Genomic DNA, 13,963 nt, shown 5'->3' with positions numbered 1-13,963 from the left:
CTGAACATCACCCCAGAAATCCACCAGTCACGTTGTCCAACACCCCAGAGACCCATATGTCACCGCACTCCATCTCACCATCTCAGAATCCCGCTCATCATCCTGCTATTGACCATCACCCCAGAAACCTTACTTTTTTACTGCCACCTTAGACAAATCACCTAACACTCTGAAGCTGATCATCAATCGTCATCTCATATCCTCCCTGGTCACTCCCCCACTGACTTCCACCTCTCACATCCACCCAGTTGATGCTTCACACGACCACACACGCCACACTGCTTACTACCACCTCACATACTTGCCTGGACACCTTGACCTGACCCTACCTCACTGGTCATCTAGCTCCTGATCACTATCTTGTCCAGTCATGTCCCCTCCTTCTCAGAGACCTACCTGCCAAGCATATTAGGTGGCAGTCAGTGGCGGGCATGACTTGGTTAAGTGTCTGGTGGGGCAAAGAGTGTCACAGTGAAGTAGAGATAAAGCACGTACATGAAATAACCATAATATAAATTAGATGATAGAGGCAGTGCAAGTCAGTGGTAAGAGGGCTAGAATTGAAGTCAGAGGACCAGCCTTAACCATTTACTATGTGACCTTCAGCATGCCACTTATCCTCTTCCTCTGTGGGCCTCATTTTCTTCATCTATGAAATGGGGAAGAGGAAGTTTGGACCTCAGAGGTCTTGTCCAACTTTAAGTCAGAGAAACGGGTCAGAGCCCCGTTAGTATTAAAAAAAAAAATGAAACCTAAACAATCACATTGCTACTGCTGAGACCTGCCTGGTCACCATTTACCATTAACATGGGCTCCACTCTTAAGCTTGGCATGGGCAGATAGGTGGTTCAGTGGATAGAGAACCCTAAATTCAAATCTAGCCTGACACTGAATTGTGTGACCTGGGGCAAGTCAATTAACCAGACTGCCTCAGTTTCCTCACTTATAAATGGGAGATAATAATATCACCTACCTCCCAGGGTTGTCATGAGGACAAAATGAGACATTTGTAAAGCACCTTTCAAACCTTAAAGCTCTATATGTGTTTGTTATTATTGCTTGCCTAAAATTTTATTAAGTCTCCTACCTCTAGGGAACTACAGAAAGAGGAATCAGATAAGCAGTGCCCTCCCAGGTAAGTCTATCTAACCTAAGATCTAGTCACTGCCTATGCCACCTGTTTAGTTGCCTATACCACCTGTTTGTTTGAGACTCTAGATCCTAAGTGTTTATATAGATTAGTACACCATGAAGGAGGTTAAAAAGGAAGCAGGACCTTTTTTCCTTCCTCAGATCATTGAGTCTGAAGTGGTGAGCAGCAGAGTCACCAGGCAAATATGAAAGATGGTAGTAAGGAGGGGTGGGTGCAGGGAGAGCAGGCCAACCTTGCCTTATGGTGTTTTCTGTAGACTGAGGGGACTCTAGCTAACTTCACCCTGGTTAACATGGGTTATTTTTTCCTGCCCTGCTTCTCTTTCAGTTGTTGACCTGCATAATGTCGTGAGTACCCACATATGAAGCACAGTCCCTGACACATATTAATCAAGGCTGGTTGATTGATTTCTCAAAAGCTGAAATGCATCCAAGGAATTCAGTGAGACACATGGACTCCATGTCAAGCTATATGAGGACTGGTTGAAGGACCTGGGGATATTTTGACTGGAGATTTGGGTGGGTGGGGGTTTGTGAAAAGGAAAGACATTACTTGAGAAGGGCTGTGATGTGGAAAACAGAGCGTTCTGCATGGTCTTCTATAGCAGGCAAATTTCAGCTTGATATAAAGAACCTCCTCACTAGCAGAGCTGTGTGAAAAGAGGTCTCTTTGGGATGAAGTGGTGAATTATCCATCCCTGAACATCTCCAAGGAGGAACTAGGTGAATACTTCTGGAGATTACATTAGTGATTCCTGTTTGGGCTGGATGAATTGATGACCCTTCCAATCTTGAGATTCTTTCATTCCTTTTATTACAAACAAATCTGAGGAGGCCTGGTAATCCCAGCCAGACCCTACAACCCAACAGATAGTAAATCTTTTTACAAGGCAGTTATTTACAAATTACCCTGATTCCTCACTAGGCCCCAGGGCTGGGCTTTGAAATAGAGACGCTCTGAGGTCACCATTCTAGATCCCCCAGTTCTTGGTCCCATTATCCTAGTCCAGTCAATATGACTGAAGACAGCTAGGCAAGACTCCTAGTCAGTCATAAGCCCAGAATTTGGGCTTCTTCCCCACTAATCCCCAGGGTTAGGCAATCCAGCCCCTTCCATTCACTTGTGCATAAAACTCCTCTGTGTAACAGGGTGGGTGGGGAGAGGGAAAGCCCTTGCCCATTAGCACTGTTGGTACCATAGGTTTACCCTTAAGAGGGCAATAGATTAAAGAAGGGGAAGAAAGGAGTAAACAGTGTCTCTTCAAGAGGGAAGGGCTAGATTTCAAGGCTGGGCCTGGATCCTCTCTTATTCCTTTCTCAGTGAAGTACCTTTTTCAGTCCTGACCCTGGCCCAGGCGTATGTCCAAGGAGACTGTTGTCACCATGGGTGTTGGGAAAGGGGAGCGTTTTTGCATTTATGTTGAGTCTTTGACCCACTGAGCTCTGGCTCTTTTGTTAGCCCTGCAAAGCTCTCATAATGAGGCTAGGAGGTGGTACTCTCTGTGGGCTGGATTAGCATAGTGGTGGCCTGGAGAGGGTAGTAGCGTCCCCGCCAAGTCTTCCAAAAGATGCCCTGCTTCCTCTGGTGCCGCTGCCGGGGAAGGGAGTGAAAATACTTTCCATTGAGGTTGGAATGGCCACAAGTACTGAACCACCAGCCCCCTGAAAAAAAATGAAAACCAGAAAGCGGGGTCAGGAATTGTGTGGGGAAGGTAGAGATACAAGGTACCAGGTCTGCTGTAGAGTTCTAGGTAAAGGGCTGTGGGAGTAGAGTGAGAACTCAAGGAGGTAGGCATCATGGTAGAATGAGAAAAAAATACTGACTCAAAAAGTCCTAGACTGGAAGTCAGGAGCCTTGGGTTCTATTCCCTGTTCTCTGTGTGACCTTGGGCCTCTCTCTCTGGTCTTCAATTTCATCATCTGAAAATGAGCAGTGTGGAATAGTAAAAAGAACTCCAGATTTAGAGTTACATTCAAATCCAGGTTCTGCTCCTTGTTACCTGTATGACCTTGGGAAAGTCCCTTAACTTCTCTAAGCCTGTTTCCTCATCTGTAGAATGGTAGGGATTGAAGCAGATGACAGGTTTAGAGCTAGAAAGGTAGAGGTCATCTAGTTTAACCCCCTCATTTTACAGATGAGGAAATGGGGGCCCAGAGAGGTTATGTGGTTCTCCCAAAGTTGTACAGGAAGTAAGAGGCTGAGCCAAGATTTGAACTCGAGTCCTCTGACTTCAAATCCCGTGCTCTTTCCATTGTCATACCATGGTGACCATCAAACTCTTTTCCAGCTGTAATGATCAATGGTCAAGCTTTGTGGCACAGTGGAAATGGCCCTGGATCTGCAGTCTGAGGGCTGAGGCTCAAACCCTATCTCTGCTACTTATTAGCTGTTCAATCTTGGGCAAGTCACATCACTTCTCTTGGCCCTAGTTTCCCCATCTGCAAAATGAGGGGTTGGACTAGATCTTCAAAGTCCCTTCAAATTAGAAATTCTAAATCCATGATCCTATCCATGATGTAGAGTTTCCTATCTATATGTTGATGATCATCTTTTTAGTTATAAATGTAAGTTGAATTGATTTCATTGTTGATGAAATTATTGCAGTGTATAGAATGCAGAACTTGGAGTTGGGAAGACCTGCATTCAAATCTGGCCTCAGTCACTTTCTAGCTGTGTGATTTAGGGCAAGTCACAAACTCTGTTTGCCTCAGTTTCCTCATTTATAAAATGGGAGTAAAAATAGCACCTACCTACCAGGGCTGTGTGCGAATGAAATGGGATGCTATTTATAAAGTGCTTTACAAACTTCAAAGTGCTATATAACTGCTAGCTATCATTATTATTATTATGTAATTATTGTATGTATGAACAGGGTGGGGGGGATTCTGTTTCTGCATCTCCCTTGCCCACCAAATCAGTTGATGTAGCCCACAAAGTAATCGCGTAAGTGGATAAAGTGCTAGGCCTGTGGTCAGGAAGACTCCTCTTCCTAAGATCAAATCTGGCCTCAGACACTTCCTAGCTGTGTGACCCTAAGCAAGTCACTTAACCCTGTTTGCCCCAGTTTCCTTATCTGTAAAATGAGGTGGAGAAGGAAATGGCAAACCACTCAGTACCTCTGCCAGAAAAACCTTAAATAGGGTCATGAAGAGTCAGACATGACTGTAACGACTAAACAACATTCTTATACATACATACAAACACATCTGGGGGTGGAGTTTGAGGTTGAAACTAGAATTTGATTACAGATGGAAGATTAGGGATGGGTTTAAAGCTATATAGGGTTGGGGGTTTGTTTATAGTTGGAGACTGAGTATGGTTTCATGGCTTTCAAGGAGGGAGAAAAGGTCAAACAGCTGAATGTGGGATTTTATTTAAGATTAGAGTGAACCCTAAATACAGGTTTTTGACTGAGAAGTTGCTATTAGAATTGAGATTGTAATTCAGGATAAGGTTTGAAGCTCAGATATGGGCCATATTTTGGGCATGGATAAGAATTGGGGATTTGTGGATGGGGCAACAAATGGGGCCATTAATTCAGATAATGATTGAGTGCCTACTATGTATAAAATTCTGCATTAGGCACTGCAATTGAGAGCCAGGAATGCATTATTATAAAAGTTATTTGAGGCTGGGTTTGGAAAATAGAGTTGGAGTAAGGGAGAGAATTGAGATTGAAATTGGGATAGTTTGGAGACTTCACACTTACCAGAGAGGTTCTTGGCACAGTTCAGGTCTGTCCTGAGGTCATGATCGCGGTCCCAAGTGGAGAAGGGTAAAGATAGTCCATCCTCTGTGGCTGGACCCAGCTCTCCAGCAACTGGTCCTGTGAGCTTCAGGCTATATGCGGTGTCCTCTCCTCCCAAGTGGAAGGGGATCTGGACAGACTGGGCATTGCCTTCCCAATCTAATAGTTGTACAGCAAGACGACTTCCTCGATCTCCAATGATATGATGTACCTTCTCCAAACCCAGCCAAAATTCTCCTGAATTCAGAAACAACCACTCAGCATGGGAACAAATACCAGAGAATGCACACAGGCAAGTATAGCTAGCTCCTTGGCTCTGCAGCATTATTAGGCCCAGAATGTATGCAGAGAGTGTGGAGAAATGTATAGGAAAAGGAGAAAAACACCAAGAGGATTCTTGGACCCCCATCAGACAAGGCCTAGCCTAGCAATTGAGTGTTTGCTTGGTCTTATAGACCTCCATGTCCCCTCCCCCTCCATCTCCACCCCTCCTCCCAATTTGGTGATTATTCCCTTGGGTCTTGATTTGTACCCTGGAAATGCCTACCATTAGGGTCTCCGAAGCCTGATTTGTAGGCCTCCCAGGGCTGGTGAAAGTCCACTGAGCCATTTAAGCGTCTCTGGATCACTGTCCAGCCACCCTCTGCCAAAAGAAAGCCTGGTTACTAGGATTTATCTATCTAACAAAGAACAGAAACACCACAGCTAGCCTAGGAAACCCAACATTTCCCAAAGGTTCTACCAGGAGTTATAAGATCATAGTATGTGGGTGCTGGAAAGGATGACCTTAGAGAACAAGCTTCACTTCTTCATTTTACAGATGAGGAAAAATGAGGCCAAGGCATAGTTAGTGATTGGCCAAGGCCAAATAGAGACCAAATGAAAGCACCAGAGTCAACCCTCTGTCTCCCAACTCCAAATTTGGGGCCTTTCCTACTATACCATGAAGTCACAGTTTATAGTTTATAGTTTTCAAGGCATATTACACTTCACTGTCAAGGTGATTTTCCTAAAGCATAGGTCTCACTATATCATTCCTCCTATACTCACTAAGCTCCAGGGATTCCCTGTTACCTCTCAGATAAAATAAAAGCTCCTCTATCTGGCACTGAGAGCTCATCACAACCTGTCCTCTTCCTATCTTTCCAGTCTTCTTAGAGATAACTCTTTGTCACACACTCTATGGTCTCCAGGGGTGTGAAGTTTGGATTTAGTCAAAGGCCACACTTGAGGACCTACAGGGCCGTGTGTGGCCTCGAGGCTGCAGGTTCCCCACTCCTGGATAGGCATACTGGCCTGTTTGCTGTACGTTACATGTGGCACTCCATCTCCTTTCTTAGTGCCTTTGCACTGGCTATACCCTATGCCTGAAACACTCTCCCTCCCCACCTCTGACTCTTAGAATCCCTGGCTTCCTAGGCTACCCATTTCCTGACAAGGTGCAGAATTGGATGTAGCCAATATGGAAATTTATTTTGATGAACTATGCATATTTGTTACAATCAGATGGTCAACTTCCATTTATTAACTGTTTACTATGTGTCAGACACATTGCAAAGTGTAAAAAGCAGTCTCTTCTCTCATGGACCTCACAGTCTAATGAGGGAGATAACATGCAGATAACTATGTACAAATGATATATATTGGACAAATTGGGGGTAGTCTTACAGGGAAGACCCTAAGATTAAAGAGGACTGGGAAAGGCTTCTTGCATGAACAGGATTTTAGCTGAGCCTCAAAGGAAGCCAGGGAAGCAAAGAGGTAGAGAGAAGTGAAACGTTTCAGGCATGGAGGACAGCCAGTGAAAACATGTGGAATCAGACAATAGAGTAGCATGTGGGAAGAACAGCAAAGAGGCCATTGTCACTGGATTGCAGAGTAAGTAGAAAGGACTAAGGTATAAGAAGTCTGGAAAGGGTCAGGTTATATATAGCACTATAAAAGCTCAACAGAGAATTTTATATTTGATCCTAGTGATAAGGAGCCATTGGAATTTATTGAATGGGAGAGGTGGTGATATGGTCAGATCTGTATTTTAGGAAGATCAATTTGACAGCTTAATGGAGGATGGATTGGAATGGAGAGAGATTTGAGGGAGGGAGACCAAGTAGAAGGCTGTAGACTAGGTGTGAGGCAATGAGAGACTGCACCAGGGTGGTGGCAGTATGAGAGGAGAGAAGGAGGCATATTTGAGAGATTGTGGCAAAAGTCAAAACAAAAGAACTTGATGACATATTAGGTATGGGGGGGAGAGTGAGGAGTCAAGGATTACACCTAGGTCGTGAACCCGAGTGACTGGGAGGGTGGTGGTATTCTCTATAATTATAGGGAAGTTTGGAAGATGGGAGGGTTTGGGAGAAAAGTTTAACTTTGGACATGATGAGTTTAAGAAGTCTGTAGGGTATACAGCTCAAGATATCTAATAGAGTTTAGGATAGAACAAGCATATAAAATCATCTGCAAAGAAATAATAATTAAAACCACAGGAGCTGATTAAGCAAATCAAATGAAATAATACAGAGGGAGAAGAGAAAGGGGCCCAGGATACAGCCTTTGGAGACCCCCTACAGTTAATGGGAGTAGTCTAGATGAAGAAGGAGAAAAAATAGGAGTGGTCAGATAGTAGGATGAGAACCAGAAGAGAGACATGTCATGAAAACTTGGAGAGATAGGGGCATCAAAGAGAAGAGGCTGATGGACAATGTTGAAGCTGGAGAGAGGTCAAGAAGAATGAGGACTGAGAAAAGGCTATTAGGTTTGGCAATTAAGAGATAAGTCATTAGTAACTAACACTAGTAACTTTGGAAAGAATAGTTTCAGTTGAATGATGAGGTCAGAAGGCAGACTGCAAAGAATCAAGGAGAGGAAAGGAAGTGAGGTACCTGTTGTAGATGGCCTTCTTAAGGAGTCTAGCACAAAAGGAAGGAGAAATAGAGGATGATAGCTAGCAGGAATGAAACAAGGGGAGGAGTTTGTCTCCCCCAAATTTGGGAATGAGAGGGGGAGGGAGAAAGGGAGTGAGTTAGGGCTGCCTCTCCAAAAATGAAAGAAAAAGGTCATTGAATCATGTTTAAAAAGATGAACAGGGACAGCTAGGTGGTGCAGTAGATAGATCACTGGCCCTGGAGTCAGGAGGGCCCGAGTTTAAATCTGGCCTTAGACACATACTAGCTGTGTGACCCTTAACCCTGTCACTTAACTGTGATTGCCTCAAAGAAAAAAAGAAAAGAATAGAAAAAAAAAGCCAGAAGGAAACTTTGAAAGTTACACATTAAATTTAGTATATACTTAAAAGTAAAAGCAAACTATAAAATGGAAATTTGCGTATCATGTGCAATCCTGTTTTTCCATCCTCCTATATATAACACCTTGATATGGAAATGCTTATTTTGCGTTGAAGTTCTGAATGAAAAAATTTTTTTTAAATCCTTGTCTTCTGAAGGCTTTTCCTGATTCCCTTTAACAGCTAATGCTTTCCCCCCAAGTTACCTTATGTCTATTTCTTATGTATCACATATTTGTATCTCATGCCTATATAAATACATGTTGTCTTCCCCATTAAAATCTAAACTCCTTGAGGGCCTGGGCTTTCATTTTTAGGCTCTGTATCCCTAGCATGTAGCACAGGGATAGTGCACATGGTAGGTGCTTAATAAGTGATTACTGGTTGATCAAGAGGGCATATAGCAGAATGGATTCAAAGAATGTACAGCTTCAAAGACCTGTCACCTCCTCGAAAGTATATTTATTCTAGAAGCTGAGACTTTCCAGCTCTATTAGATAATATAGGTAGAAGAAACAGAAGTTTAACAGATGGAGACTAGGGCACTCTAGACATGCCCTAGAGAGTTAAACAATGGGAAAGGAGTCAGTTTCTGAAATCCCTCAAGCTTGCTGATGGCCATCTTAAATCCTCCATCCCTACTTTCAAAGCAGGCTACAGGGATGTTACTCTTTTTCTCCCCTCCATGGTAACATTTCTCTGAGCTTAAAAATTAAATCATTGGGACAAAAGAATTCACCTTGCTAAGGGGACCACAGCTAAGGGGACCAGGCTAAGTGCAAGTTAGACTTTTTCTGCTAAGGGCCATTAGAATGTGACCTCCTTGAGAGCAAGAACCACATCCCTATCTAGGTATTAACTCTTAGTGAGCTGCCTCACACATAGTAAACACTTCAAATGCTTGTGGAGTGATGGTCTAGGCCTTACTATAGACCTCTCCTCCCCAATAGACCCTTCATACCTGGGGTCATTTTGCAATTCACCAGGAAAGGTGAAGAACCTTGGGGTTGAATTTGGAAGAGTCCACTCTGGCGTTCTCCACCCAGAAAGAGTTGATGGCAGTCCTGAGGCAACTCTGTAAAATAGAGAGATGGACACGGAGGTTAGAGAAGAGAGCTACATTTGATCCTCAATCTACTCCCTGTGTGTGTACAGAGGAACGAGAGAGAGAGTTTTATATAAAGTTATATGTATATGTATATAGATATAGATATAGACATATAGTTTTATATATAGTTATGTATCTTTCCCAAGAGGAGATAGGTTGGGGGTTAACTCCAAAACTCTGAAGGATGGCTTCTTGCCTGGGTCATAATTAGATCTTCCCACTCTTGACTAAGCTGAGGGCAAGAAGCCATGGATCTCTGCCTTCCCTCCCCCTCCTCCTCCCCTCCAACCAAATACACACATATTCTTTGTCTGGAGATGTGTGCAGAAAGGCAAGGTCAGAGATTTTTCAATTTTTTCCTAGGGCCCATTTACCTAATTTAGGAGTGATTCATATCAGAGCTTTTCTGGACAGGAAGGTTTAACGTGGGAGAGAGAATATGAGGGCCCCAGGGCCGGAAGTGTGTGATGTGTGTGTGTGTGTACATGCAGGTGGGTGTAAAGACAAACTTGCCCAACTTTATGATTTTTCCTGGATTGTCCCAGACCCAGACCCCATCAATGCCCTTAACTCCCTAAGGATATAGGTGACCCTATTGAAGCCCTCCCTACCCCCCTTCTGGGGTTGGGGCTTATTTTTTCTCCCATATCCCTCATTAGAGCTCCAATATGGCGAAGGTAGTTAGGCATTGAGGGGATGTTAGAAGGAAAAACCCTGGGAAGACAGAATCAGGCAGGCCCTGGGAGTAGGGGAAAGGTCAGGAGGGGGATGGGATTGGAAGGGCTGAAGCTATTGAAGGACAGTGTCTACAGGGGGAGGAAGAGTGTTTAGGAAAGAGTGATAGGAGGACATTTCCTGGCGGTTCCCCTTTCCCCTACTTTCCTCTCTTCCAATCCCAGTGGCTCACAGCCAAATTCCCAATCTGGCCTTGATTACAACCAGAATGTTTGTCTCCACAAGCTCTGAACTTTCCCCTACTTGGCTACCACTCTAGGAGAAACAGGACCCTGTCTCCCCAGGCTCTCCTTGCCCCCCCCACCCTCATTCCTCCTTCTCCTGTTCCCCTAAGTAGACTAAGTAGCCTAGGCCACTCGATTCTTCTTGAGAGAGCTACCCCCTCCTCCAGCCCCAGCTTTGACTAATAGATTCTTCCCAGGAACCCTCTACAGAGTGGGTCCCAGTCAAGGAAAATCCTGGGTCAGGAGAAGCCTGAGACCCTGAGAAAGAGTAGTTTAGATCTGCCTCCTCAGCTGCCATCAACCTTGGCCCCAGTAGGCCAGGATAGGGATGGGGAAACCAACAGAGGACAACGAGGCCATCAGGAAGTCACCAAGAATTGCTCCAGGCTAAGTGAAAGGAGAAAGGCAACTTTCTCCCAAATGGATCCCTGTCTCAGCCTTGAGACATAGGCATATTATGTATGGGAGAGATACAAAGTAAATATATCAGTGAAGGACAATACATGGGAGAGAAGGAAGATGGCATTTGTGACAGATGCTCTAAGATTTTGTGTGTGTGTGTGTGTGTGTGTGTGTGTGTGTATCTGTGAGACTGTGCTGAGAATCCTGAGGAGGTTTCCATCATCTTCTACAGTTGAAGTGGTGTTTCTTCCCTTATGCCTCTCATTTCCTCTCCTTCCTGTCCACTCAGGAACTCATGCTAGATGAGTCTTCCTAGGATATGATCATGTCACTCAAAACTTACAGCGGTTCCCCATTGTCTTTTGGATAAAACCTGAACTTAGTGTAGCCTTCAACAGGTCTCCCCCAACCTTCCCCTCATTATTCCCCTCTACAACAGGTTTATACTTCAGCTAGGCCGTTATACTCTAGGCAGGGTGTTAATTTCTCCTTGAAATTCACTCAACCTCAAGTGAATATCTATAGCATTTCACTTGTTCCATTTTGGTTTTCTGAAACACCCTATTGACTTCTCCCTATCTATCCATGTGTATCACTTCCTTTAAGACCTCATCTAAAAAGACCTCCCTGATCAGCTTACTGATCACTTCTCAACTTGTATTCAACAAAAGTCTATGTGGTTGGAATCACATTTATCCTCCCTCTTGTTTCCTGGCTGTTCTATACGCATCTCTGCTCTATAAGACACCGAGGGCAGAAAAACAGGCCTTATTTCTCTCAAGGCATGACCCTGGACACACAATGGGTTCTCAGTAAAAACTAGGTGAGTGGAAACAAGAGATGTGGAGTTCCTACTGGGACTAAGTATACTTTATTAGAGGAAAGGCAGAGTAGAAGCTGCCTTTGTTTCTCTTCTCCCTGATTAGAGGGAAGGGCTGGAACAGATGTTTAGGTAGGGTAGGACTGGCCAAGAGAAGTATCCAGGAGTGGGAGCAGGACATCCTGCAGATGCTAGGCAGCAAGGGAGGTGGGTGTTTTATAAGACTTCTTCCCAACTCTAGACTAGCAAGGCTTCCCCAGGACTGGCTGAAGGTAAGTCCAGACACTCATCATGTTCTTGGGGGTGGGGAGACCTCTCCATCTTCTCTGCTTTCATCTTTGGTGGGGTGGCCAGGCTTTGCCTAAGCCACTTCAGAGTCCTGGCTGCATCACACTTACTGACTGAGACAATCACCTTGCTGCCTGCTGGCTGTCACCCAATTTCTGACATTCCTTCCTAACCAGTGCAAAGGGAAAAGTCACTGGCAGGAAAGAGAGGCATATGTATGTGTGAAGAGGAGAAACTGAGGCTGGGGCAGAGGAGGTGTAGGAGCTGGGAGTCAGATGAGACCCAGCACTTACTAGGCTTGTCACTGCTGTTGGGGACTGGGTGAATGTGTCGAGCCATCTTCAGGGCATTCTTCTTTCCCACAGGCCTTAGTGGTATCTGCCCCAACTGTAAAGGAGCCAGGCCCTGGAGCTGCAGACAGAAGAGAAATAACAGGTAGGTCCAGGATGAGGAGAAATGGATCAAGCAAAGAGGGAAGGTGGGCTCAGAGCCTGTTTGGGAAACTGCAGTTCTCAGTTCTGAGCAGCAGAAGCTGAAAGGCCTCTGAGAGCTGCCTCCACCCCTACCCCATCCCTACCTAGGTTCCAGTCGGATCAGGAGCTCACCTTACTCTGCAATGTTTGAATCTTCAAGTTCTGCTTTTCCAAGTGCTGTTGTTGCTGGGCCACTTTCTGAAACAATTCCTCAATTCTGCTGTTCTGAGCTCGAAGCTGGGTCTGGGGACATGAAGGAAAGGGAAATGGGCTCATGGGGTCAGTTGGAGGGAGCTGGTGTCATGGATAGGGAAATCTCTCTTGTGACCTGAGGGTAAATCCAGGCCAGGGGTGGATTGAAGGGGCAAAGCCAAAAGAACCCTGGGGGAGCAATCTGATTTCGAGGGGTTGGGGAGCATAGGACCCAGGGAGAGCAGATCGGAGCAGATGGAGAAGGTACTGAAGGAGTGAAAGAGGGGAATCTGAGGATTTGTAGCATCAGAGATTTAGAACTGGAAAAGAGTCTAGTAGAAAGAACACAAGCAGGCTAAAATAAAGTGCCAAAAGGACCTTGGGAGGATGTCTAAAGGAAGATCAGCCAGCGTCGGAAGGAAAGACGTGGGAAGAGAGTTCAGAGGGAGCGTCCCTTACCTGCAAGCTGTGCACAGCTCTCCAGGTGGCGCCCCCAGTGCTGGTCTCTACCCCCTGGCCATCATTCCCTTCCAGGTGCTGGAGCTCGGTCTTCCGTTGGGCCATATCTTTCGGCTCCAAGTGGCTGTCAGTGCCTTGGACGGCCAAGTCCACGGGGCTCTCCTCGGGGCTTTGCAGTTGGGTGCCCTCAGGGCTGTGACGGGCACGGCGCAGAGGGTCTTCGCAAGCAGGGTCACGGGCTTGGAGACGACGGTAGATGTCGTTTACCTGGCCCTGCGTCCGCTCCACGTGCTCCCGAAGCCCGTGTCCGAGCTGCAGGAGCCCGTGAGCGATCACGTTCACCTCTTCCCACGAGGCATACTTGGCCTCCGGCCCGGCGCGGGGCACTCGGAGCTCTGGGGCCCCCGGACGGACCTCGCTGCGGCTGGCAGCGGCTGCGCCCAGTAGCCCCGCAGTGGCGGCACATAGCACCAGCGCAGCTCCTGTACTTGGGGCACAGCGCATCTTTCTATTAACTGAGGTACTGGGCTCCAAGAGAGTGGCCTGGGCGCTGTAGCTGGGATGGAGGCTCGCTAGGGATCCCACTCTCCTTTGCTCTCAGGTGCGCCCAGGGCCCGTCCTGTACTGCAGCTGTCCACTCAGTGAAGGAGCCCCATTTTATGAGCTGTAGCCAGGCCCTGGGGGACGGGTGGGTGTGTCCTAAAGCGGGGCGGGGCTCAGGTTTCCAGCTTCAAAGAGAAGGGGCAGAAGTGTCCCCTCCCTCCCCCAATACCCTCCCTTTTCTTGGAGATTGAAAGGGATTCGCAGCTCCTCCCTCTAGTTGAGATGTGGGGACTCCTGGCTATCCCCCAGACCTCCTAAGAAGGCCAGGGGAGCCAGGGAGCTAATGTTCTTCCCCTCCTCGGAAAAGTGCCTCCCCCCAGGGTGGAGATGCTTGGCATTGCCCTCCTCCTCCAGGCCCAGGGACTCAAATACCAGAGCTCTTTTCCCTCCCCTCCACCCCCCACCCCCCACCTGGGCTGGCTCCTTCCTCTTAGCTTGAGAGGCAGATGTGCAGTCCTGGCAGCCCAGCTTAGTA

The 13,963-nt window shown here is 46.3% G+C and overlaps 1 protein-coding gene across 1 annotated transcript; it reads right to left on the bottom strand.

Moving 5' to 3' along the window:
- Positions 1–1,949: 1,949 nt before the first annotated feature.
- On the bottom strand, positions 1,950–13,585 carry ANGPTL4 (angiopoietin like 4). The gene is made up of 7 exons (XM_027844181.1): positions 12,886–13,585; positions 12,367–12,477; positions 12,055–12,172; positions 9,146–9,259; positions 5,449–5,544; positions 4,863–5,138; positions 1,950–2,814 (listed from the first exon to the last, which is right to left on the bottom strand). Exons 1-7 carry the CDS (start codon positions 13,387–13,389, stop codon positions 2,636–2,638), a joined length of 1,398 nt encoding a protein of 465 aa, XP_027699982.1. The 5' UTR covers positions 13,390–13,585; the 3' UTR covers positions 1,950–2,635.
- Between the last annotated feature and the right edge of the window lie 378 nt (positions 13,586–13,963).

Source organism: Vombatus ursinus, unplaced genomic scaffold (genome assembly GCF_900497805.2).
Source record: "Vombatus ursinus unplaced genomic scaffold, bare-nosed wombat genome assembly UNPS02014935.1, whole genome shotgun sequence".
In the NCBI taxonomy this organism is placed as follows: Eukaryota; Metazoa; Chordata; class Mammalia; order Diprotodontia; family Vombatidae; genus Vombatus; species Vombatus ursinus.
Note: the sequence above shows the minus strand (reverse complement) of the source record. Positions and strands in the feature narration are given on the sequence as shown.

Coding starts and splice junctions, on each gene's coding strand:
- ANGPTL4 (XM_027844181.1), bottom strand. CDS start 13,389: ATGCGCTGTGCCCCAAGTACAGGAGCTGCGCTGGTGCTATGTGCCGCC. Junction 12,173..12,366: donor TTCAAACATTGCAGAGTAAG/GTGAGCTCCTGA, acceptor TTCTGTCTGCAG/CTCCAGGGCCTGGCTCCTTT. Junction 2,815..4,862: donor CTGTGCCAAGAACCTCTCTG/GTAAGTGTGAAG, acceptor ATTTTTTTTCAG/GGGGCTGGTGGTTCAGTACT.